This window comes from Symphalangus syndactylus, chromosome 19, assembly GCF_028878055.3.
Source record: "Symphalangus syndactylus isolate Jambi chromosome 19, NHGRI_mSymSyn1-v2.1_pri, whole genome shotgun sequence".
NCBI lineage: Eukaryota > Metazoa > Chordata > Mammalia > Primates > Hylobatidae > Symphalangus > Symphalangus syndactylus.
This window is the reverse complement of record NC_072434.2, coordinates 42,843,166-42,865,896: the sequence shown is the minus strand read 5'-3', so window position 1 is coordinate 42,865,896 and position 22,731 is coordinate 42,843,166. Positions and strand designations below refer to the sequence as shown.

At 54.9% G+C, this 22,731-nt stretch overlaps 1 protein-coding gene and 1 long non-coding RNA gene across 15 annotated transcripts in view; one reads left to right on the top strand and one right to left on the bottom strand.

The window, feature by feature from the left end:
- The window catches only part of LRP8 (LDL receptor related protein 8), an 82,072-nt gene that overhangs the window by 18,784 nt on the left and 40,557 nt on the right, over positions 1-22,731 (top strand). For all 12 annotated transcript variants that reach the window (XM_063613853.1, XM_055235303.2, XM_055235304.2 and 9 more), the window contains one exon: positions 19,922-20,044. In XM_063613853.1, coding sequence (XP_063469923.1) covers positions 19,922-20,044 — 123 coding nt within the window. Of the gene's footprint in view, positions 1-19,921; positions 20,045-22,731 lie in introns of those variants that run through there.
- LOC129458908 (uncharacterized) lies at positions 4,097-14,859 on the bottom strand. Of its 3 annotated transcripts, none has more exons than XR_008649768.2 (9): positions 14,196-14,859; positions 13,394-13,497; positions 12,961-13,098; positions 11,657-12,153; positions 11,014-11,496; positions 8,845-9,027; positions 6,284-6,378; positions 4,658-4,817; positions 4,097-4,286 (listed from the first exon to the last, which is right to left on the bottom strand). It is a non-coding gene; the product is annotated as an uncharacterized lncRNA (long non-coding RNA). The 3 variants fall into 3 exon arrangements; XR_008649769.2 differs by having other exon boundaries at positions 11,657-12,108; XR_008649767.2 differs by having other exon boundaries at positions 11,657-13,098.

Here is a 22,731-nt window from a genome sequence, read left to right as displayed (position 1 = left end):
GCATGATTTCATGAATCCTTTTAAAAGATGGAGCCTCACTCTGTCGCCCAGCCTGGAGTGCAATGGCATGGTCTCGGCTCACTGCAACCTCCGCCTCCTGGGTTCAAGCGATTCTCTTGCCTTAGCCTCCCGAGTAGCTGGGATTACAGGCACCTGCAACCATACCCAGCTAATTTTTGTATGTTTAGTAGAGGTGGAGTTTCATCATGTTGGCCAGGCTGGTCTCGAACTCCTGACCTCAGGTGATCTGCCCATCTCAGCCTCCCAAAGTGCTGGGATTATGGGCATGAGCCACCACACCTGGCCCATAGATCCTTTAACAGCTCTGTGAAGGGGGATCTGTCCTGTCTCTTTACTGACAGAGACAGTGAGGCACACAGAGGTGGGGAAACACCCAGGATCACATAGCATAGGAGTGGCAGCAGCAGGATTTAAACGCTGGTCTCTTGCACTCCAAGGTCCACGTGTTAGCCAGTGCACCAGGCAAGGGATAAAGGACTTAGTCTGAGAGCTCCTTTGGAATTGGAGTTGCAGAGGCTCTGGCTTCCTGTGCTGATCTCCTGCAAGCCTCCAGCCCCCAGTCACGTCTGTCAGCAGCTCTGAGAGCCCTCCTTGGGCCTGTCACCTCCCACATGAGCAGGGAATCAGCAGGCAAGGTCTGGGCGGTGAGGATGGGGGATTTCCCGACTCACTTGAGATCCGTCACAACATTAATGTTAATTAAGCCTTGTTAATTCAGCCCTCTGCTTACAGACGGCTCCTGACAGCAAATTGCTCATAAGTGAGGCAGTAAATTTATTGCTGCTTTTTCCAAACATTTAGCAGCAAAGACGGTGCCCCGGGAAAGGCAGAGACCTGGAGGGCCAGTGATGCTTAGTTCCTGCTAGCCTGAACCCCCCAGGATCTTCATGGCCTAGAGAACAAGGTGGGGCTCCCCGGGAGACCTGGGTGAGAATGAACTCTGGCCCGCTCGGAGCATACTGCCTGGAGATGCGGTGAGCACTGTCTCAGCACTGACTGGTAGCTCTGTGAACATCCCGTTCCCTGCGCTGTCCTCCCACAGTGCCTTGAAGCGTGCCCTGCACACAGTAGGGCTCAGCAAAGTTGTGTTTGGATTTGGATGTGCAGCCCTGAGCCCACCTCCATGTCAAGAAAGCCTCACTGCAGTGCAGTCTGATAGAGCCAGCAGCCTCCGCGGGGACTGAGCGCCCTGCATCCTGAGGTGGGCACCCAGGGCCAGACCACTCTGCCAGGGCTGCTGGGAAGGGATCTCTCCCTGTCCTGGGTCATAGGAGCACTGTTGGAACCAGGATCAGGCCCACATCCTGGGCCCGTGACCGCAGCCTCTTGCTAGGCTAGGTATCTACTCACTAGGTGAGGGCAAAGCCTCTCCTGAGTATAGTGGGACCCCCTCGTCCTAGGTCCTGCTTCCCGCCTTGGCCTCAGACTGGGTCGTGCCTGGACAAATTGAACAAACCCAGGCTTTGGGTGCCTAGAATTTTAAAAAATTAATTAGAGCATTAAATGGCAGCCCTCTGGGAGAATCCTACCATCTGGCTGTCACAGGAGAGGCAGGAAAATCTATGCATATTTGTCTGCAGTGTGTGAGCATCATATGAAGCCAACTGTGCATGTGTGGGTATGCGGTTTGTGTGCTGCAGTGTGTGCCCAGCATGACGTGTGTCTGAGTATGTTCAGTATGTGGTGCACACCTGAGTGTGCAAGTGGGCAGTGTGTGCCCTGCTATATGCACGGGTGCCCATCTGCAAGTACATGCGCTGTGTGCATGTGCCTGAGTGTCTGCACGTCTGTCTGAACACACCTGTGCGTGTGTGGTCCATGCCCAGGCCTGCCTTTTTGGTGCAGTGAGCCAGGCTGGGCTGTGTGCAGATAGGAAAGGGGCTCGTGACTCCTCCTGGCTGAGGTGGTGGGCACAGACAGCTGTGCAGAAGGCGGGATGGGGTAAGTGTGGCAAGTGCACAGCTGGCCTTCAGTGGGTGAAGCAGGGCAGGCATCCTTGCCCTCATTTGACAGATGGGAAAACCTAAAACTGGAGCCTGGGCTCTGGGGCTCCCTGCGTGGTGCTCTTTGTTCCAGCAGGCTGCTGCCCTGGCTGGCACCTGTGCTTTTGGCATCTTTATGCTGTTAGATTTTCATGGTGGCTCGAAGTGGTTCCTGAAAGAGTACCACCACCCCCTACTCAGTATTGCTCGGGGGCAAGGTCAGGATTCCCATTGCACATCCTATGTTCTCCTGTTTCATGGAGGAGATATCAGGGCTGCTGGAGAATGCTGGGCCTGATAGTCCTCTGACTGCTGTGTGACCTGGGCCCATCCTGTCCCTCTCTGAACCTCAGGGGTGATTGTAAGAACTAAACGAGGAGACATATACAAAGGGCTTCGTAAACCACGAAATGAGGTGAGGTGATGTAGACAGATGAGGGCCTGGCCCAGAGATGGCGTCACAGTATGATCAGGGCCAAAGCTGAGGCTCAAGTTCACGTGTCCCAGGGTTTCCTGAGGAGCAGGCCAGGAGGTGGGACCCAGGACAGAGGCAGGTGCCCTCCCAGCCTTGCAGACTCTGAACCTGTCCTCAGAACCATCTGCCTGGTGCCAGTACTCTCCTCCAACTCCAGCCCCAGACACGTGGCTCATGGCAGTGAAAGTAGAGCAGGAACGGACCCAGAGAGCAGTGGGACCCAACCCCTCATCCAACTGGTGTTGACGCTGAGGCCCAGAGAGGGGGAGTGGCTTACGCAAAGCCACACAGCAGCTCAGGGGTAGAGCTGGGACAAAAACCCAGGCCTCCCGGCCCCTGGCTGTGTTCTCCTTGATACCATACCACTGTCTTTGGCAAGAGAAAGAGGACACAAGAGCTAGTTCACATGCCTGGAGAAAACGATGTGGGAGTGCCACCCAGCTAGAGAGCACTGGAACAGACCAGAGCCCCACTTCCTGCATGAATGGAGGATCTGAAGCAAGGCTTCAATGATTACTGCTTTTCCTAGGTATGCAGAATGCTGGAGGGTAAATAGGGTTTGTGTCCTGGGCTGTACATTCTGTATAGATGGAAAAGCCCCAGGCTTCCAGATTGCCTGCATGCGATGCCTTCAGCACACGCTCCCTCAGTGCCTGCCTCCACCGAGCTGCTAGTCTGGTAGAGAAAGAGGGTTGAGTGACACCAACACAGGATGATGAGGCTGTGGGTCAGAAGAGGTCTCTGATCCCACATGGGGTCATGGAAAGCTTCCCAATAGAATAGAGAAGGGGAGGAGGGTCCTCCACTCCCAACTCCTGGAGAGTGAGGAATGTATGTGTCTCAGACACCCTGGCCCCCTGGCAGTCTGGGCCTCATAAGAGCTCATGCTTGGGCAGGCTCACCGTTCACCCTGGAATGGGTGGCTGGGTGCCTTCCAGCTTCCTCCCCAGCGCCTCTCCTGTGCCAGGGCCCATGCACGTGGGTGGAAGAGAGGCCATTCTAGAGGCCCCTGGCTCCCTGTGGGGCTTAGGAGAGACTAGTGTGGGGGCAGGGGTGGAGGTGCAGGGAAGGTGGTGGCCAGACCTCCTGTGACCTCTACTCATTGCCTGTGTGTCCAGGTGGGACAGTCTCGGCTGCCCCACTTGGCGTTACAACCATTGTGGTGTTAGCCGAGGACGAGGCTTCTGAAGTAGCCTGCACTGTGAGCCCAGCTGGCTGCCAGGTGATAATTCCACCCGCCTTGACCTTTTTCTCCAAGGAACAGGCCTTCTACTTTTTACATGGAGAAAACAAGTCACAGAAGAACCAGGTGGCCCAGGATGACAAAGGCTAGGCCTCCAGATGCCCTTTAAAAATTGCAACAAAAACTTCTTAAGGACTCACTGTGTGCAAAGCCTGGTGGTGAGGCTGCCACAGTGGCTGAGAAAAAGGGAGGAGGAACTTCGGTCACTGAATATTTTCTGTGTGCCATCCCTTATGTCGGTAACTGATAGATGTGATCTAGCAACGAACTGCCCTCCGAGTCAGGATCTACCACATTTTTAAATGAGGACACTTGGGCTCAGAGCAGTCAAGTAGCCTGCCTGAGGTCGCTTAGCTAGTAAGGGACAAAGGCGTGATATGAGTCCTGGGTTCCTTCACCTGTTTTGGTGGGAGACTGGCCATGTCAGGCAGCAGACTGGGATCTTCCAAACCTTAGTTCTGGGAGGAAGTTTCACTTGCAGGAAAGACCAAGGTGAGTGGAATCATCTTCAGGCAGCCGGCAGTGCTCACTGGGCAGGCTGTTTAAAAGTGGCTTCCTCTTCAAGCTATAGTGGGACCTGTCTTATTGGGGGAGCCATGCCAGCTCAGAACCCCTAGGCTGATGGGCACCCCTCTGTAAGGGGCTCTGAGAAGTTGCCGGTGTGGCTGAGGTCTGGGCCAGTATGCCAGTGGGCAGTGAGGGTTTCCTGGGCACATGACCCCACTCCTTTCCTCCTCTTGCCTCCCACAGCCATGTCTGTCTCCTTCTGCCCAGCTCTGGCTGGAGGCGCTGAGCTGGGGCTTGTGGCCATGAACTATGCCCATACTGCTCGTCCTGTGGCTGGCCTCAGATGGTTGGGTGGTCCCAGCCCGAGCCCCAAGCCCCGGCCCTGCCAGAACCAACACCTGGAGACATGGCTACCTCCGAAGGTCTTACCTAACTGCAGGGCATGCCAGCATCTAGCAGGGTCCCTCATGCACAGTAGGCCTGCTGCTTGATTATTTTGGCTTCCAGCAGCAGAGACCTGAGACTTTCCAGGTAGCACAGGAGTCAGCAGAAGCTTGGCTTTCCCAGAACATGGGACAGAGGAGGTGTCCTGGACAGGGCCGGATGAGGGGAGGCTGCTGGTGGCCCCTCACTGAGCCTTTCTGCAGTGGGCCTGGGGACCCCATCTGCCCTGAGCATTTGCCAAGCAGTCCAGTGGCTGCACGTGGGCCTGCCTTTCCTCCCCCACTTTGGCATGGCTGTCTCCCAGGAAACGGGGAATTTTCCCTCATTCCCATCATTAGGGTGCCAGGGCAAACAAACAGTCTAATCCAGATGAGCCCTGGGCCACAATCACACTCTCTTTGGGGGTTTTCTCTTCACTTGGAGCAATGCTGAGAAGGCTGGAGTAATTGGTATTCCACCCAGGTTAATAGAACTGCTGCCTCCCCGGTATTATGCCTTAATTTCCTTTATCGCTCAGCAAGTTGGAATTCATCGCCCCTTTCCTTTCTTTTTCCCACCGAAACCTATCAGAAGCCTGTCTGCTGGGTAAAGTCATTTCGTGGCAGCTCTTGGCTCCTTTCCACTTCCCTGGGAATCTTTCTGACCAGAGCCAAAGAACAAGGAGGGGTGAAAAATCCATTTGTACAAAGTGGGGATCTCCTGTTGAGAGCTTATTTCCCTCCCCGTTCAAGAGGAAGGAACGTGTTCAGCCTCCAGCCAGCACGGCTGACTGAGTCCCCTGTCGCTGAGAGCATTCAAGAGGGCGAATGGCCATATGTCAGCGGTGGGAACAGAGGATTCCTGCACTGGTGGGGGTGGGGGACAGAGGCAGGCCTTTGCCACTCCTGGCGCCTGGATTAGAAGCTTCTAGGGTTTTGTTTTGTTTGTGAGTCTAAGATTTGTGATTTAAAACTGGAAAGATTCTGACTCCTTAGTCCTAACGTTCAGCGGAATGAGCCTAAGTACTTGTAAATTGTGTGTTTTACAATTCTCAGATCCTGAGACAGGGAGATTCTGTTCTGGATTCGAAGACTATCTTATGATTCCTTGAGTCTCTTCGGCGGCAGTTCTGTTCCTGACTGGGTCTTGGGAGGAGTGGAATTGCTTTGCTGAGGTTGCCGTGGGAGCGCAAGGCTGCCGTGGCCCCTCTTTCTCATGTATGAAATCCAAGGGCTGGGCCACATGGCCTCGGGGCCCAGGTGTGTTCTGCCTGCAGCCCCCTTGGCTCCACTGGAGCCTCCCACAGGCCCTTTGAGGACTGGCAGCTCCCCAGCACCTCACTGGACCCAGATGCTTTTCCAGCTGAGCTATGCCCCTTGCCTGTCTGCCCCCGGCCCTCTCCCATTCCAACAGGGAGGCAACCCAACTCTCCCCAAAGTCCCTGCAGGAAAGCTGGAGCAGTGGGGGAGTGGTGGTGGTAAGAAGCCGCATGATTGACAAGAGCTCTACCTGCTTCTGTGGGGATGTGCAATTTCACCATGAATTTCAACATTACAACCTCTCTTAATTCCCACCCCCTGAGGTGGTTAGCCCCATTTTATTGATGAGGCTCTGAGAGGTTAAGTCACTCACCTATAATCATACAGGTTGTTCCCAGGCCCTGACTCTGGATCACGTGCTGTAGTATGGCCCTAGGCCACCTGGGCAGTTATGACGAAACTCTGTCTCTACAACAAAAATCCAAAAAAAAAAAAAAATTAGCTGGGTGTGGTGGTGCACACCTGTAGTCCCAGCTACTTGGGAAGCTGGGGTGTGAGGATGGCTTGAGCCTGCAAGGTTGAGGCTGCAGTGAGCTGAAATACCACTGCACTCCAGCCTGGCCAACAGAGGGAAACCCTGTCTTCAAAAAAAAAGGAAAAAAAAAAAGGCATTGATTGGCCCAAGGTCATGTGGCTTGAGGCAAGACAAGAACCCAGGTCATCTCATTCCTAATGCAGTGCAAGCAAAGGAAAAAGCGAGAGGTAGACATTCATCATAGAGTCTATAGCCAAACTGAGGAACAAGAACCCTGGGTGTAACAGCCACAACCCAGAACAAAAGGATATGGGTCTTCGTTAAACTCCGGGGTGCTGACATCACTCATCTCCCCTCTCTGGGCCTCAGTGCCCCAGCTGTAAAACAAGGACGCCGACCTTGGTGGTCTCCAAGCCCACATCATGTTAGGTTCCAGCCTAAGATGAGCCCGAGGCCAGGAATCTGCTTGTTGGGTAGGGGTTGCGGACCACACGCTCACACCTCCCTGTTGGAACCAATCCTGGGGCGGTTGAAGAGCTTCAGAGAATGGACCCCATTTCCTTCCAAATGCACTGAGAAGCCAGAAGCAGCCTTCTCCATCTGCTTTCAAAATCCACCTTTTCCTTCTGGATCAAACATAGTTCCTCGGGGGAGGCTTCCTCAGCCCCTACTACTGCCAGCCAAAATCACCCCCTTTCTTTGAGGACCAGCTTAAAAAGTCTCTCTTCCAGGCAGTGAGCCCTCCCCAGGCCTGCCTCCTCTCCCTCCAGCAGACCTTACTCACAGGCAAGGGAGATGCGGGCTTGGAAACCACCAAGGTTAGCGTCCTTGTTTTATAGCTGAGGCACTGGGGTCGAGAGAGGGGAGATGAGTGACATCACCACCCCAGAGTCTAACCAAGATGCATCTCCTTTTGTTCTGAGTTGTGGCTGTTACACCCGGGGTTCTCCTCTCCTCAGTTTGGCTATGGACTCTCTGAAGAAGGTCCGCCTCTCACTTTTTCCTTCTCTTGCACAGCATTCAGGATGAAACAACCTGCGTTCTGGTCCTGCCTCAAGCTACATGACCTTGGGAGGATCAATGCCTCCTTTTTTTTTTTTTTTTTTTTAAGACAGGTTTTCCATCTGTTGCCCAGGCTGGAGTGCAGTAGCATGATCATGGTTCACTGAAGCCTCAACCTCCCCGGCTCAAGCCACCCGACCTCCCAAGTAGCTGGGACTACAGGTGTGTACCACCATGCCCAGCTAATTTGTTTTTGTATTTTTGTTGTTGTAGAGATGGGGTTTCACCATGTTGCCCAGGCTGGTATTGAACTCCTGGGCTCAAGTAATCTGCCTGCCTTGGCCTCCCAAAGTGCTGGCATTACAGGCATGCACCCACCACACCTGGCCAGTTCATGCCTTTTAAGGTCTTTGCTTCCTAATCTCTCAAAGTGGGTGGTGGCCTCTGCCTCACACCCACCTCACAGCTGCCCTGAGGAGCCAGGCTGAGGGACGGGGGATAGAGTCTCAAACCTGTCACTCAACTCCACACCCACTAAAGACCCAGGACCAGTCTGCTAGATTTCTCTTGGGCTCAGGGAGTATCCCAGTCAGAAAATTTCCCTGTTCCCCAACGCTCCCATGATCCGCACCTCTGAGCCGAAGGTCCTCAGGAGCCCCTGGCTCCAGGGCCCTTCCACTCTCTCCATTGAGCACCTGCCCTGAGCCACGTGCTCTGCCGTCCGCATCACCCAGCAGCACACCTGTCTCCCCTCCCACAGCGGGTGCTGACTACAGTGGCCCACCCACTCCACCCCACCCCCCACACCTCAAGCACCCTCCTTCTGTCCCTTTCACTCTCACCTTGTGAGGTAACCCAGGCAGGCCTTTGAAAGGTACACATGAAAACCTGACTCCTCCGATGTCTAGGTGAGGAGGCTGAGGCACCAGAGGGTAAGGGGCGTGTCCAATGTCACCCCAGAGGTCAAGGGCAGCCTGGAGGGGTGCCCAGGGCTCCCGAGGCCCAGATTACTGAGAGGGTCTGGAACCCAGGCAGGGCTTTGTGGAACTCCCCAGAGAAGCCCTGCGAAGGGCTTTCTCACAGCTGAGGGCCCAGCATTTCACTAGGAGAGACTGGGAAGGGTTTGCATCTCCCTGAGCCCTGCTCTATGACAGTGGCCGAGCCATGTGTCACTGGCTTACTGAGCTGCTGGGATGACTTCTGAGCCTAGTCCGGTCTGGTGGACAGCTCCTGAGGTCTCCCCTGGCCAGTGGGGCCACAGATCTTCATCTCAGCACTGACGGCCAGGGTGGGCACAGCTTGGAAGGGGCTTCCCGTAGGCACTGCCTGGGTCTGTTTCCCAAAATACAGCAGCAAAATAAGCACCCCATGGAGACTCGAGCTTGCTAACGTCCTACCTTTGGTGTTGTGGGCCCTGGCTGGCCCTGGGCTGGGATCCACTCATTTCTGCTCTGTCAGAGGTGGGGGCATTTGGATGGGGGCATCGTCAGACACCATGAACAGCTAATGCCTGAGCTGGCCATCAGGGGTGGGAGAGTTTTGCCCATGGAGGTGGAAGAGGGGCTTCCGGCCTGGTGGAGCTGCATGAGCAAAAGCACCTGGTATGAAGGTCGATGGCTTGTCCATAACCACTGAGTGGCTACTGGAGGCAGGTGATGGCCAGGGATGGCCCAGAGCAGTAGCAGGGCAGCTTGAACTGTTCCTGAGTGCCCTGCTAAGGCAGTCGGTCATATTCAAGGGGAGATGGGAAGCCAACAGGCAAGGAAAGATGGCTCTTTGATTATGGAGAGGCCTTTGGGAGGACAGTGACTACTGTGTCTGGATTTGTAGCCCCTGGAGCCACAGGAGTGGACTGTGAGGGGCTGGGGACCAAGCCACAGTTCCCTCCCTCTGTCAGCCTCACTCTGGGCCTGGTGGTGGGTAAAACCACACCTAAAAAGGAGACGAACTTAGAGCTTATCTCATCCAACTCACCATGCCATGAAGGAAGAGAGCAAGGCACAGAGAAGGCCAGAGACTTACATCAAGGCCACAGAGCAGAGCCAGGCCCTCCAGGCCAGGAGTGGCAGATGGCCCATTGCTAACCCCATTCTCAGTGAGATATTCTTAACCTCTCTCCAGAAAAGCCAGCAGACTCCCTGCACAGGTCTCAGCGATATCACAGAGTGATACTTTAACCTGCAGACCTTCTGCTGGGCACACAGGTGGGCAGAGGCTCCCTGGATGACCAATGTGAGCCTGGGGGTGGCAGAGAGCTCACACCAGCCTCCTGGGCACAGCCTGCCCCACACTCCCTGGTGAGGAGCCCAGAGCCCAGCACAGAGGAGCACTCCAGAGAGGCAGCTGTCCCGCACCAGGAGCCGGATTTCCCAATAACAGGTGCTGCCCATTTATCACCGGAATGGGCCAGTGAGGCTCCTGTTAGGAAATGCTTCTCCTACCAGCCTAATTGGTGAAAGCATTTACGTTTTTCACTTAGCCAGGGCTGCTTCCTAGTGTGTGCAGTCTCTACCTGGTGGGCAGAGGAGAAGATGCTGCAGCGACCCACTGCTGACATCAGAGGCCCGAATGCCCTGCCTGCCTGTGGGTAGCAGCGAGGGACCCACCACCCCTCCCCACACAGGCAGGGGTCATCACTCAATCATTCACTCCATACAGGCAGGGGTCATCACTCAATCATTGGCTCCACACAGGCAGGGGTCATCACTCAATCATTGGCTCCACACAGGCAGGGGTCATCACTCAATCATTGGCTCCACACAGGCAGGGGTCATCACTCAATCATTCGCTCCACTAGAGGAGTGTCCGCACCTCGTGGGTTCTTGAGTCCCTTTGGCCTGGCCTCCTTGGCCCTGGCTGCAGAGTTCTGCTCTGGGAGCCCTGAGCTTCCCACTTGCAGTTAGTGGGGGCCGAGAGCCCAGAGAGGCCTGCCCTGTGTCACACAGCGTGTTGGTGGCAGAGCAGGGCTGGAATGAGATCTAGAACCTTCTCAACTGCAAAAGAAGAAGCAGAAGAGCTGCCCCTCCTTCCCTCAGGGGGCTGGTGGCAAGAACAGGGCCTGGAATGCAGGGGTCCTTGGCAAGCTCCAAGGTCAGCCCGCCCAAGGGGGGCAAAGCCGTGGACCCATCAGCCCCAGGGGGCCTGGCTGGGGTTAGCCAGGAAGGTCCCCTGGTCAGAGGAGGCCACGTTTCCACTGGGGTAGGAGTGGAAGAGGAATGTGAGGCTGGGAGCCTGGCAATGACTGTGGCTGGAGGGCCTAAAGGGTCTCCTGGCCTTGCCTTCTGGCCTCTGGAAGCTTCTACTTTAAGAATGCCATGAGTTTTCTTCTAGCTGTTTCTCTGGAACCCACAATCCTAGTGCCAAAATCCAGGGTAGGGCTGGCTGGAGCCTGGGAGAGGGCAGGAATGTGGTCATCTTCTCAGCCTGCTGCCTGCTCTCAGAGCACCCCTTGCGTAATGCTTGGTCCCTTTGCAGGCACCAGCCACGGACCCCTGCTGATCCCATCCTGCTCACCTCTCCCCCATACCCACCTCCTCCCAGCCCCTCAGCTGTCACTCGTTCAATACCTCCTGCAACCACAAATCACTGGGACAGGAAGACGCCTTTGTCAGTCTGTCCCTCGGAGACGCTCTTATTCCCTGTGGTGACAGGCCTACATACCCCAGCAAGGGCTTGGGCCTCCCTTGGTGACAGTGGGGCCAGGGTCCGGCAGTATCTGAGAGCAGCTGGGATGTAGTGGGGCCTGGAGGAGGTGCTTGGCTGTGGGAAGCCCCAGATGACCTCTTTGAGGGCTTGGAACAGCACCAAGATCCACAACCCCTCCGTGTCACGGGGTCACAAATCCAGAAGGTCAGCTGGAGGGGGCCCTTAGAGATGTGTTGTGTTCGCCTGAGGAAACTGAGGCCCAGAATGGGAAGGGGTGAGTGACACTCCTTCCACCGCTGGGGGCCCTGCCGCTGCCTCCCATTTCGTCTTTCCTCGGGCCTCCTGATCCTTGCAACCTCGTTTTCATGCCTTGGTGTTTTGGGGCGAAGGTGGACCACTTGTTTCTTGTTTGGACCACTTGTTTCTTGGGAAATAAATAGATTTATGGTCTTAGGATCTGGCTTGGTTAGAATTGTGTAACTCCTTAGTGGAATGGGTTGGAGGAGAGAACCCAGAAAATTTTGAGGGAAACTTTTCCCGATTTGAAAGCAAAGCCGCCCTCACCAAAAAGTGCTCCTTCCGCTGCAGCCTCTTAATTCCAAATGGGGCGAATCCTTTGGCTCGAGCCCTTCACGTGTCTCCCTCCTCCTCAGCACCTGCAGCTTCTCAGTCTCCCCAGGTGGGATGGGAAGATGGGGGAGAGGGCAAATTTAGATGTCGCCTGCTGATGGATGATGGTGGCTTGAGCCCCAGAGCCCACTGGGCAGCACAAAGCCACGCACCGAGTCCCGCCCACCACACGCGGGTGCTGGCTCCTGCACTCTACTGTCAGGACACTGTGGGAACCGTTCGCCTTCTGGGAACCGCCGAGCCTTGAGTAGTCAGAGACTGTCGGCATGTAGACTTCTGGACTCAGATAAACAGTTCCTTTCAGGGAAGGCATCAGAGGCTGCCATCCGCAGCTTATCGACATCTCGGACTCTGGCAGTAGCTGTCATGGAGTCTTGTCACAGGGGCTTAGGGTGCAAATCAGAGTGTTATGGCCTTAGAACCGTAGGTCCCTAGAGTGTCAGAAGCAGAGCCATGTGGAAGCTGTTTGCAATGTTGTGATGGACCCACGGGATCTTTAAACTGAGGGCTTTAGGAACATCACATGTCCAGGGAGGGGTTAGGGTTTGAATCCATTGCTGCTGGACCCCAGATCTGCTGGCGATGGGCTCTGGATGTCACCCCCACCCCCACTTCCAACCGTGCAGCTCCATTTTAATCTGTTTTATATGTTGGAGGTTCACTTGGGAAAAGGGTTCCTCTGCTTAAAAGTAGTTTGCCAGGCCCTGTGCTGAGCCCCAGCTCCATGCCAGGACCTGCCACAGCCTGAGAAGGTGGCTCTGGTAGTGGGACAGCCGTCAGGCCAGGGCCCCCGGGTGGGGTGCAGGTTGCTCTGGGCCATGGTCTCCTCCCCCTCATTACTGCTGTGTCGTTGCTGCAGCCAGAGAACACTCTGGGTCTGTCGTCCTGTTGACTGGGGTGACAGTTTAATAGTAGCTTCCTGGACTGTCATTTAAATCTGCCTGCCAGGTTAGTAGGCCAGGGGCGGGCTGGCACATCCCCTGCCCCCACCCCGGATCTTCGTTCTGCTGGAAGCGGTCGTCTTGGCAACGCTGGGGCCTGGCGAGCTCTGTCGAAGGGTAACTGTCGGTGGGAGCAGCCCTTTCATCTCCCCGACCCAGGTACAAGTGGCTCAGCTGCCTTAGGGCTGGGCTGCAGGACCAGAGCCAGGCCACCCTGCGCTGGCCCAGGCCTGGGAGAGGAAGTGGGAACAGCCGAGTCCCTTCTGTGCACCCAGCTTTCTAAGGTGGGGGCTTTACCTTTGCTCTCCGCCTCTCAACTGCCCTAGGAGGGGAAAGAACCTGCCCCAGGTTGCTGAGCAACAATGTTGAGCTGGAATCCACCTTTCTTAGGGGTCGCTGCTCTGCCTTCAGAGAACATTCTCTAGAGCCCAAGACCTGTCCACAGAAACCAGAGATCAGTCAGAGCCTGTAAGGCTGACAGCTCCCTCATCTCCCTGTCCTAGGTGGCTGGGTATCAATTCTGTCCTTTCCTGGGCCCTCCTCTGGACATGTCCCTGCTCTGAGGATTGGGGTCTCTGGTGGGGTCCCTGCAGCTTCACTCTGGGCTCCATGCTCTGTGAACACTTTGTTCTATTTTTTATGGCCTAGTGGGGCTGCCCCAGAGACAGACGGCTAAGTACAAGTACCAGACTGCTGTGTGAACACGGGCCAGTCCCTCCCTTCTCTGTACCTCATCTAATCATCTGTAGGATGAGAGGCTTGTGCCCCAGCAGTGTTTTCCTAGGTGTGATTCATTGGACCGCTTGTTTCTTGGGAAATAAACAGATGTGGCATCTGAAAAAGGAGTTCCTTGGTTAAACAAGCTTGGGAGGCTGGAGGAAACAGTCAATCAGATATCTTTACTGCAGTCCTTCCCAGGGCCTTTATAAACCGGTGGGCATCATGCATCTCCAAGGGGGAAAATAATGTCTATCCCAAATATCCTGGTGCATGGCCACCCCTGGGCTCTGTCCTGCCCCCTACCCCTCTCCTCCTCTGCTAGGGGCCGATTTTCTGTCTTGCATGACCTCACGAAATCCCAAAGGAAGCTCTGGCAGCCTGGAGCCCTGGGGTTTTTTGGCTGCTGGAGAGCAGCCCTGTGTTTAGCAAAAGGCTGGATGGGTCCCTGGGTGAGCTCAAGGAAAGCCAGGCCCCTGTGCTGTGCCGGGCCTCTGCAGGGCAGCTTGGTGCACAACTTGGTGAACAACTCCACCAGGGCGAGTTGTTCCCTGGCCTGGTGGAGCTCCAGGTCCCTTGCCACTTGCCTTGTCCTCAGACCCTAATGGTCACTCTGCTCGCTCCTCCATGCCCCTAAGCCCCATTATCCTTCCTCCTGGAATGCTCTTCCCCGCTCTCTTCACTCCCACAGCTTGGCTGACTCCTCTTCCTTGAACACAGTGCCCTTCCTCTGGGAAGCCTTCCCTGACCCCTGGGCCAGGTCAGGTGGCCCTCGCCTGGCTTGCTGGCCACAAAGTGGGATTGGGAGTCGTTACCTGGGTTCAAGTGCAGCCCTGCCACAGACATGTGCTGTGGCTTTGAGCAGTCACTTCTCACTAGGCCTTGGCTTCCAGGCATGTAACATGGGAGACCCACGTAGGGGGCCTCAAGACCCTAGAGTCCAACACGGCAGGACATTCAGATTGCCAAGAGGAAGTCGCACGGAGCAGTGTCCCTCGGCAGCCTGGACTGATCTTTATTTTGGAGCCTTCTCTCTGCACCGGGGCTCCAGGATGCGTGTGGGTGGGGAGCAGCATGGGAAGGATGTCTCTGGAGGCAGGGGAAGCCAAGAAATGCTGAGCGATTCTAATAATTTCACAGGATCACAGACACTGAGTGTGGAGAGGGCCTTAAGACTTAGCGCCGCCGGGCGCGGTGGCTCACGCTTGTAATCCCAGCACTTTGGGAGGCCGAGGCGGGCGGATCACGAGGTCAGGAGATCGAGACCACAGTGAAACCCCGTCTCTACTAAAAATACAAAAAATTAGCCGGGCGTGGTGGCGGGCGCCTGTAGTCCCAGCTACTCGGAGAGGCTGAGGCAGGAGAATGGCGTGAACCCGGGAGGCGGAGCTTGCAGTGAGCCGAGATCGCGCCACTGCACTCCAGCCTGGGTGACAGAGCGAGACTCTGTCTCAAAAAAAAAAAAAAAAAAAAAAAAAAAAGACTTAGCGCCACACCTTCATTTCCTGACGAGGAGGAGGCAGGCTCAGAAGGTTTGATGGATGGGCCCAGTGTTACACACACGGCAGCTGGGGCCAGGGCTGCGACTTCACACACCTCTAACTTGCGCCTTTTTGCTTTTCAGTTCATAAAGCCCTGGGGCCATCCTTAGCTTATTTGCGTCTCACAACGACCCTGTGTCCCATGAAGCAGGGATGGTATCCTTGAGTGCAGACAAAGAAAGTGCAGCTCAGAGGAGTCGTGTAACTTGTGTAAGGTCACATAGCCTACAAGTGGCAGGGCACAGTTTGATAGACCATGGACTGTCTGGCACTTTCCTTGGCCCGTGTTCTTGTTATAAGTAGCATTTCCCACTTCCTTTGTCCTGGATTTCCCACTCTCCCCCACTCTACCCTGGGGTCAGCCCCTCCTCACTGCCCCTAGAATCCCCTAGTCCTTTGTGGCAGCCCATCTGTTGCCATGGCACCAGATTATGATGTTGCAGACCCTGGTTGACTACGTATCACTCCTGGGCTGAGGGACTCACAGAGGTGGGCATTGTCCAAGGGGCAGACTGGCATGGGGGGACATAAATCCCTGGAAACAGGGAGCCATGGCCTTGAGCCCAGCTGGGGAATCACCCTGGGAACCAGAGCCAAGGCCAGCAGAGTAGGGGTCTGGCATGGCTTGCTCTGACAGCCTTAGAATGGCGGCACGGCCCTCATCTCATGGCAGGGCTGATATGGTCTCTTCACAAGGGACTATTGGGCTCATTGCACTGAACGGCCTGACACTGGGTGTTCACTAGGATCCCCCAGAAGAGTCTTTTTGCCTTTTGTCTTTGTGACAAAGCTGCATGGGAAAGCCACATCCCCACTTGCCCAGGTTCACCCCGAGGTGGCTATGCCAGGAGTCAGTCTCCACTCTGACTCCAGATCCTTCCATATGGTCACACTTCCGATGGGGCCCTCCAGCCTGCTTTAGTCTAGTCCCCACCCTGAAAGTGCCGTCTATTAGTGGAGCAAAAGCTGTCCCAGGCCCGGGTTTATTCTGCTGCACACTTCTGGGCACATTCCAGAAGACCTGAGAGGTGTGTCAGTACATTTGAGGACTCTCTGGGGTCCTCATTCTTAGCCTGGTAACACTGAAGTGGCTGAGGGTCTGAGTGGAAAGAGATCAAGCTTTGGCAGCTGCCACACAGAGTTGAAATCACACTTCTGCCACCTAACACCCTCACTTCTAAGCCTTAATTTCCTCTTCTGTACAATGGGATTAATAACAACAGCTACCAAGATAGCTGTGAGGAGTCACTGGGATATTGGGTGAAAGGTGCCAAGCCAGAACCAGAGTGGAAAATCTCCAAGCTGGTCCAGCCAGTGAACAAATCTGTTCCCAAAAACACCACCACAGGGCACTCTCCCTGCAGCTGCCATTTCCCGGGCGGGGCTGACCTCAAAGCTGCCCTTTGGGACAGCAGTGGTGTTTTTGGCTGCTCTGGCCTCCTTGCCCAGTGCCTGCCAGGGCTTGACACATGGAGGGAGGACAAGCTCACCCCCAGGCTTTCAGAATCCCAGGGAGGGCAGGGTTTTTGGGGGGGTATCTGGTTGTCCTGTGCCCAGCGACAGAGCCCCATCATCACCTTCTTCTTCAAGCCTGCCCTGCTGTTTTGGTCACTGTCTGACCACACATCCTTGCCAGACTTGCCTACTTGCTCTTAATTCCCAGAGACTGGGCTGGGCTGATTCTGTGTTCTCAGTGCAGAACGTAGAACAGAAGCAAGGTTCATTGAATGTGGAACTGAAGCTTGCACAGGGCTTTCCCATCTGCTGTAAGGTTTTTCTTCCACATCTGGTACTGCTGAATGTTTGACTGGGGAGCCATGGTGGAGATGAGCAGGCATCTGACTGTGGGTTCAGATTGTGACCCTGCTCCCCCCAGCTGTGACCTTGGACATGTAACAACATCCCTGGGCCTGGATTTCCTCATATGTCAAATGAGTACATAGCAGGCCCCCTGCCATGAGGTTTCTTGGGTAAAAACACCTGGCAGAGACTGGCACAGAGGAAGCACCCGGTGAGTGTTAGAACGAGAAAAAGAGAAAACTAGGATATACGTTTCTTTTTTTGGATGCTGAGCTTCTTGTGGGGGGAAAACCACTGGTGTTCACATTAGGAAATTCCCCAGGTGCTGTGGTTCATCTTGGTACTTCCTTTAAGATGATTATGGACTATGATTTACCAATAGGTGGTATTCGCATCTATCACTGACGATGACCTCTCAGTGCAGGAAACAGGGAGGGCCTCTCCAGAGCCCTGGGCTGAGAGGCAGGAGAGCTGTTCTTATCCCTGCCGTGCTGTATTTCCCTAAGCCAGCCCCTTTCCCTTTCTGGGCCTCAATCCACCCATCTGAAGGTGGACTCTGATTCCTCAGGTTTCTTCTAGTTCTGCACATACAGAGGCATTCTTCTAAGCAAAGTGTGAAGAAAACTTATCTTAGAATGCAGATGTACTGCAAAGATTCCACTGAAAAGGACAGACATGGAACAGATTCAGAGACACAGTCTCTCTCACCAAATCCCTGCCAGGCTCCCCAGAGGAGGGGGAGCAGGCCTGCAGCCCCAGAAGCACTCAGAGGGCCTGTGGGTAGATTTGAATAAAGCTGGTCCATGGGAGTGGCTTCCCAGGGAGAAGGCAAGCCCCAGAGCTGCAAGTATGGAGCAGAGGCTGGGTGGCTATGCTCGCGTTTGACTCAGTGTCCCCCACTGAGACCTGCCCCAAGCTGGATTCTTGCTGAATTTGAGAGTCTCTGTGCTGCAGGGACAGGGAAGAAAGCAAAAACCATGCTGGACTCGCGATCAGTGATGATCTAGAGCAGAGGTCATCAAAATACAGGCCACAGGCCTGGCCTGTCACCAGTTTTTTGTAAATAAAGTTTTATTGAAACATAACCATGCTCACTCATTTATCTAATGTCTCTGACTGCTTCAGCCCCATAGTGGCAGGGTTGAGTAGTGTGACCAAGACCATTTGGCCCTCAAAGCCTAAATAGCTACTATCTGGCCCTTCACAGAAAAAGTTTGTCAACCTCTGCCCTAGAAGGACATTCAGGGGATTATAGGAGCTCAGGAGAGGCTGCTGATCAAGACTGGAGGTGATACTTAAGCCCAGTGTGTAATGGAAAGAAGGTGGGAAGTGGGGGAAAGGGCTTTCAGACTAAAGACAGCTTGGGAAGGTATGATAGTATAAAAAGCATGGGGTATGTGAGGACCCACTGGCAGTTGAGGTGGGGCTAGACTGGGAAGTATGAGGAGGGGAAGATGAGGGAGCAGGGCAGGCTGGGGCCACGGGACTTCTAAGCCCCTGGGGAGAGGCCGCATCCTAATGGCCCCTGATGTTAAATCCATCCCAAGCTCATTCCAGGGGAGGACTTTGGTGGTCTGAGCGCCCCAAGGCCTGGGGTAAGTCACTGCTGTGCTGAGGTATCCTCTTTTAGGCTGAAAAGAGACCCCCCTGCCGTCTTCATTTCTGGGCCTCCTGATCTCGAACTACCACACCTGAAAGCTTATCTCTCACCAGATCACCCTCTCTTTTCCTGATGAAGAAACTGTGGGCCAGAAAAGGGCCATGATGTGCTTGAGGATACAGAGCAAAATAGCACAGCAGTGACTCAAATCCAGACCTCTGGACTCCCTGCCCAGTGCTCTCTTCCTCACCTTGTTCTGTAGCGGGTCCTGGACGCTTGGTCCAGCAGGAAGAGGGTGTGTGTGAGTTCAATGCAGATTTGACGCAGATGAGCCCCCAATAATTCAGAGGCCTAGGGCTGCTATGGAGGGTGCAGGGTGTCAGGGGTGGAGCGCTCAAGGCCCCTTCCCGGTCTCCAACACCCCCCCACCCCCACCACCTACTGGGGGTAGCCAGGCAGCCTCAGTTCCCCCATGGAAGTCCTGACAGGGCAACTGCTCTCCCCCGGGCCTGCTAGATGCGCCCAGTGCTGTGCTGCTGCTTGGGAAGAAGCTGGGGCACCTTATGACATGGGCAGCCATCTCTGTTTCCTCTCCTTGATCTGGAAACTCTAGTTCCTCGTAGGACAAGACACAGAAGGCAGTAAAGAACCGGGCTGGGGATGGTACCCGCATTCTTATCTCAGCTCTGTTACCAGCTGTGAGCTCTCAGCCTGCTACATCTCCTGTGTGGACACAGAACCCCATTCCTTCAGCTTCTAATTAAACCCTGAAAACAACAGTAGCTGCCACTTCTTCAGCATCTGCCATGTGCCTGAGTCTGCTGCAGTTTCTTCATACATTATGACTTCTTGTTGCTCCTCCTCACCGCCTTTTGTCTTCTTCTCCCTATTATATAGATAAGAAAATGTAGGCTCAGAGATTAAGGAACATCCTCAAGGTCACACAGATAGGAGGAGGAGGAGGAGGAAGTGGGATTGAAATCCCCGGAGCAGTGTGGAGGTCACCCTACAGGCTGTAGGCACTGGGGACGGGGACTGATTTGGATGTCTTGCCCAGTAGATCCTCTTCCCACTGCTCCGAACACAAAATACCTCATTCATCTTGCCACAATGGAACCATCTATGTGTAGGATTCATGATCACAAACTCCCTGGTGCCTGCAGAAGGGACTTTGACTTCCAGTCCAGTTGGGGAAAGTGGGACAGGCAGGTAAAGAGACTGAGAACTGGCTGAAGGAGCTAAGGCAGCTGCTGTAGGGTATCAGGGAAGGCTTCCTGGAGACAGCGGCAGTGGAACTAGACATTGAGGGAAAGGCAAGAGTGTGACGGGGTATGATGAATCTTGTCATGCTTGCTGGATTTGAGCCCTTGGACTTGGAAGGCAGAGCAGAATGTCACCTGTCTTCACGCAGTGTTCAGATGTCTAAGGAATGAAGAAGCTTGTCTCTCCTGTCCTCTGCCCTTGGTCAGCAAGGCAGTCCATGGCCTGGTGGGGCCGTGGGAAGCCCTGTGGTCCGGCTTGCAGACCAAGCATGTCCTGGTTGGCCCACCTCCCTCCTGACTGCTCCCAGGCTCACCACACTCTCTTCCTTGCCCTGCAGCCAAGAAGACCTGTGCAGACAGTGACTTCACCTGTGACAACGGCCACTGCATCCACGAGCGGTGGAAGTGTGATGGCGAGGAGGAGTGTCCTGATGGCTCCGATGAGTCCAAGGCCACTTGCAGTGAGTCCTGCCCCTCAGTCTGGGTGGGGGTGGGCCTCAGTTTCCTCCTCAGATCATCCTTGAGAGGCTGTGAGGCTCAGGAGAGGTGACCAGTTGAACACTCTGTGCCACGCACTCAGGGTGCTCCTGGTAAACACGTATGTTTAGTTGCTGGTTTCTACTGACCTGTTTCTGGACTTTCTTCACAGCCCTCTTGCAGGTTGGACCCTGTTTCTGTGGCAGCAGGAGCCAGAAACAGCCTTGTCAAGCCCTTCTGCCCAGAAGGAGCCCTAGCATGTCCTCCAGGCCTCCCTGCTGCTGTTCTTGAGGACCCCGACCATAATTCCAGGAGTGCCAGTGGCAGCTGGCGCTTCTTAAGTCTTTATCGTGTGCTAAGCTCTCTGTGTGCATTAACGCCTTTTATCCCCACAGCAGCCTCATGAAGCAGATACTGTCATTTTCTCAGTTTTGTAAAGGAGAACACTGAAGCTCAAAGAGGTTGAGTGACTTGCCCAAGGCTACCCAGCCGAGACTTTGAGGTCCTGGCCCGTTCCTCTACCCTGGGTGGGCCGAGCCTAGGAGCTCCTGCCTCCATGGCCAGCTGGGTGGTGGCAGAGGCAGGCAGGGGGAGGTGGAGGCCAGAGCTGAGCCCCAGGCCTGCCCCCTACACTCAGGGCTTTGTCTCTCCATGATTTATTTTCCAGGCCCTAATCCTCAAAGCAAACTTACACCCGGCAGGTCATTCCGTGACATTTGTTAAATTAAAAAGGAGATGAGAAGGGGGCGGGGAAGGACCCAGCAGTCCAGAGGCAGAGCTTCAGCAGCGTGAGCCCGAGACAAAAGGCTCAGGCGAAAGCATGTGGAGGATAGTGGGGCTGGCAGGGACCCAGGAGCCCCTCTTTAGGGATAACAGTCGCCCCAGAGGCAGAGGTGGGGACAATGGAGACCGGAGTCCCATCTAACGCCGTGGCTGGTGATAACTGGGTTTCCTTGTCTCCTAGCAACAGAGCTACCAGTCTCCACATAAGAGAAAGAGAAAGGGAGAGAGAGAGAACAGAGCGAGAGCGGCCCCCACCCGAGAGAAGGAGCCCTCATTTCCTCATACAGCTGCTCCTGGCCTCCCCAGCCGTGCTGCAGGCCCCATCCTTCCCTCACCCACCACGTGGCCAAACTCCATGCTGTCCTGAAGGCTCCCAGGCAGGAGGGAAGCCCAGTGCTTTGTCCTGAGCTTCAGAAGGAACAAAGCCCTGCCACACCCACTTGTGACTTTCATCCTCTTGGCAACCTAAGGAAGGAGGAGGATCCCCCTGTAGAGAGAAAGAAACTGAGGCTGGAGTCGGTTCTTCCCCTTGCCCGAGGCTGCCCAGCTAACAAGAGGCAGAGTCGTGTGCAGCCTGGACTGTGTGCTTGGGGAGGGGTTGTGGCCACAGGGAGGTTTTCCCTCACTGCAGTCAGCCAGCTCCTCCATCCGTACCTCACTCCAGCAGATACTCCGACACTGGGGGCAGAAAGGGAAGGGAGAGGAGCCTCATCGTGGTTATTAGAGGGGAGCTGCCTTGCTACCTGAGGGCTAGGCTCCCCTTCCTCCCCTGCCCCATCCCCAGCCCCATCTCTATCTCTGCGTGGATGTCCCTTTTCATCTTCCTTTCTGTCCCCTTCGGGGTCCCGCCCACCACTGCCCTCTTGGGCTGCCTCCCTTCCCTGCTCATCTCCTATCCTCACCCTCCCTCTCACCATCTCTCCTTACTGCCCTACCCATGTGTCCCTCTGTCTTTCTCCCTCTTGCCCATCCCAGCATCTGCTGCCTTCCCATCCCCTGGGCTGGGCAGGGGCCCTCCTGCCTCCCAGGCCCGCTTTTCACAGTTGAGGGACAACTGGAGGCCCAGAGAAGTTGATAGACTTCCTTCAGAGACACACAGCTTATTCACGGCAGGTCTCCCTTTTATGAAAAAGGCTCTTCGAGCTCTCTGAGGTTTCATAAGGTGCCTATGGGAGCAGTAGCCAAGGCAGCACCCCAGGAGACAGAAGCCCAGCTCTCCTGTGGGCTCTCCCAGCTATCACCGTGAAGCCCTGCATATCTTCCCACCTCCCTCTGGGCCCTGATCAGTAACATTCCGGAATTCCAGAATCTTCTCCATTCCTAGATTCCTAAACTCTTAGTATTCTGAGACCCCCTTTCTCCCTTGCTTGTGCTGGCTGGGGTGCAAGAGCCATGATACCCACTTCCTGTGTTACATTGGTCGGGTGTAGGCAAGGCGGAAGACTGCCTGGAGGAAGTTGGCTAGAGTGGGAGCTCTGGTCAGGGTCAGGCAGAACTTGGGGCATCAGGACCTGATAGCAGGCTTGCTCACTGCTTCCCAACTGAATGAGAACCTAGCAGCCAACCTGCTATCCATTTAATTGGTGTTGCCATAGCAACCTCCACGGCCCGCCAGGTTCCTGGGGCTGTGCCAGCTCCCAGGATGGAGCCCCGTTCCCCAGCCCTAAAAGAAAGATTATAGGCAGTAAAGTGTAGTGAGTTTGGAATTGGATATAGTTGGGTTCAGGTCTTTTAACCTGTTAGGCCTCAGGCAAGCTGCGCAGTCATCCTGACCCTCAGTTTATTCATCTGTAGAATGTGGTAATGGTACCTGCCTTAGAGGGATTGTGAGAATCAAATGAAAGAATGCAAGTATCATCGCTGGAGTAAATGGCAGTGTTATTTTGTA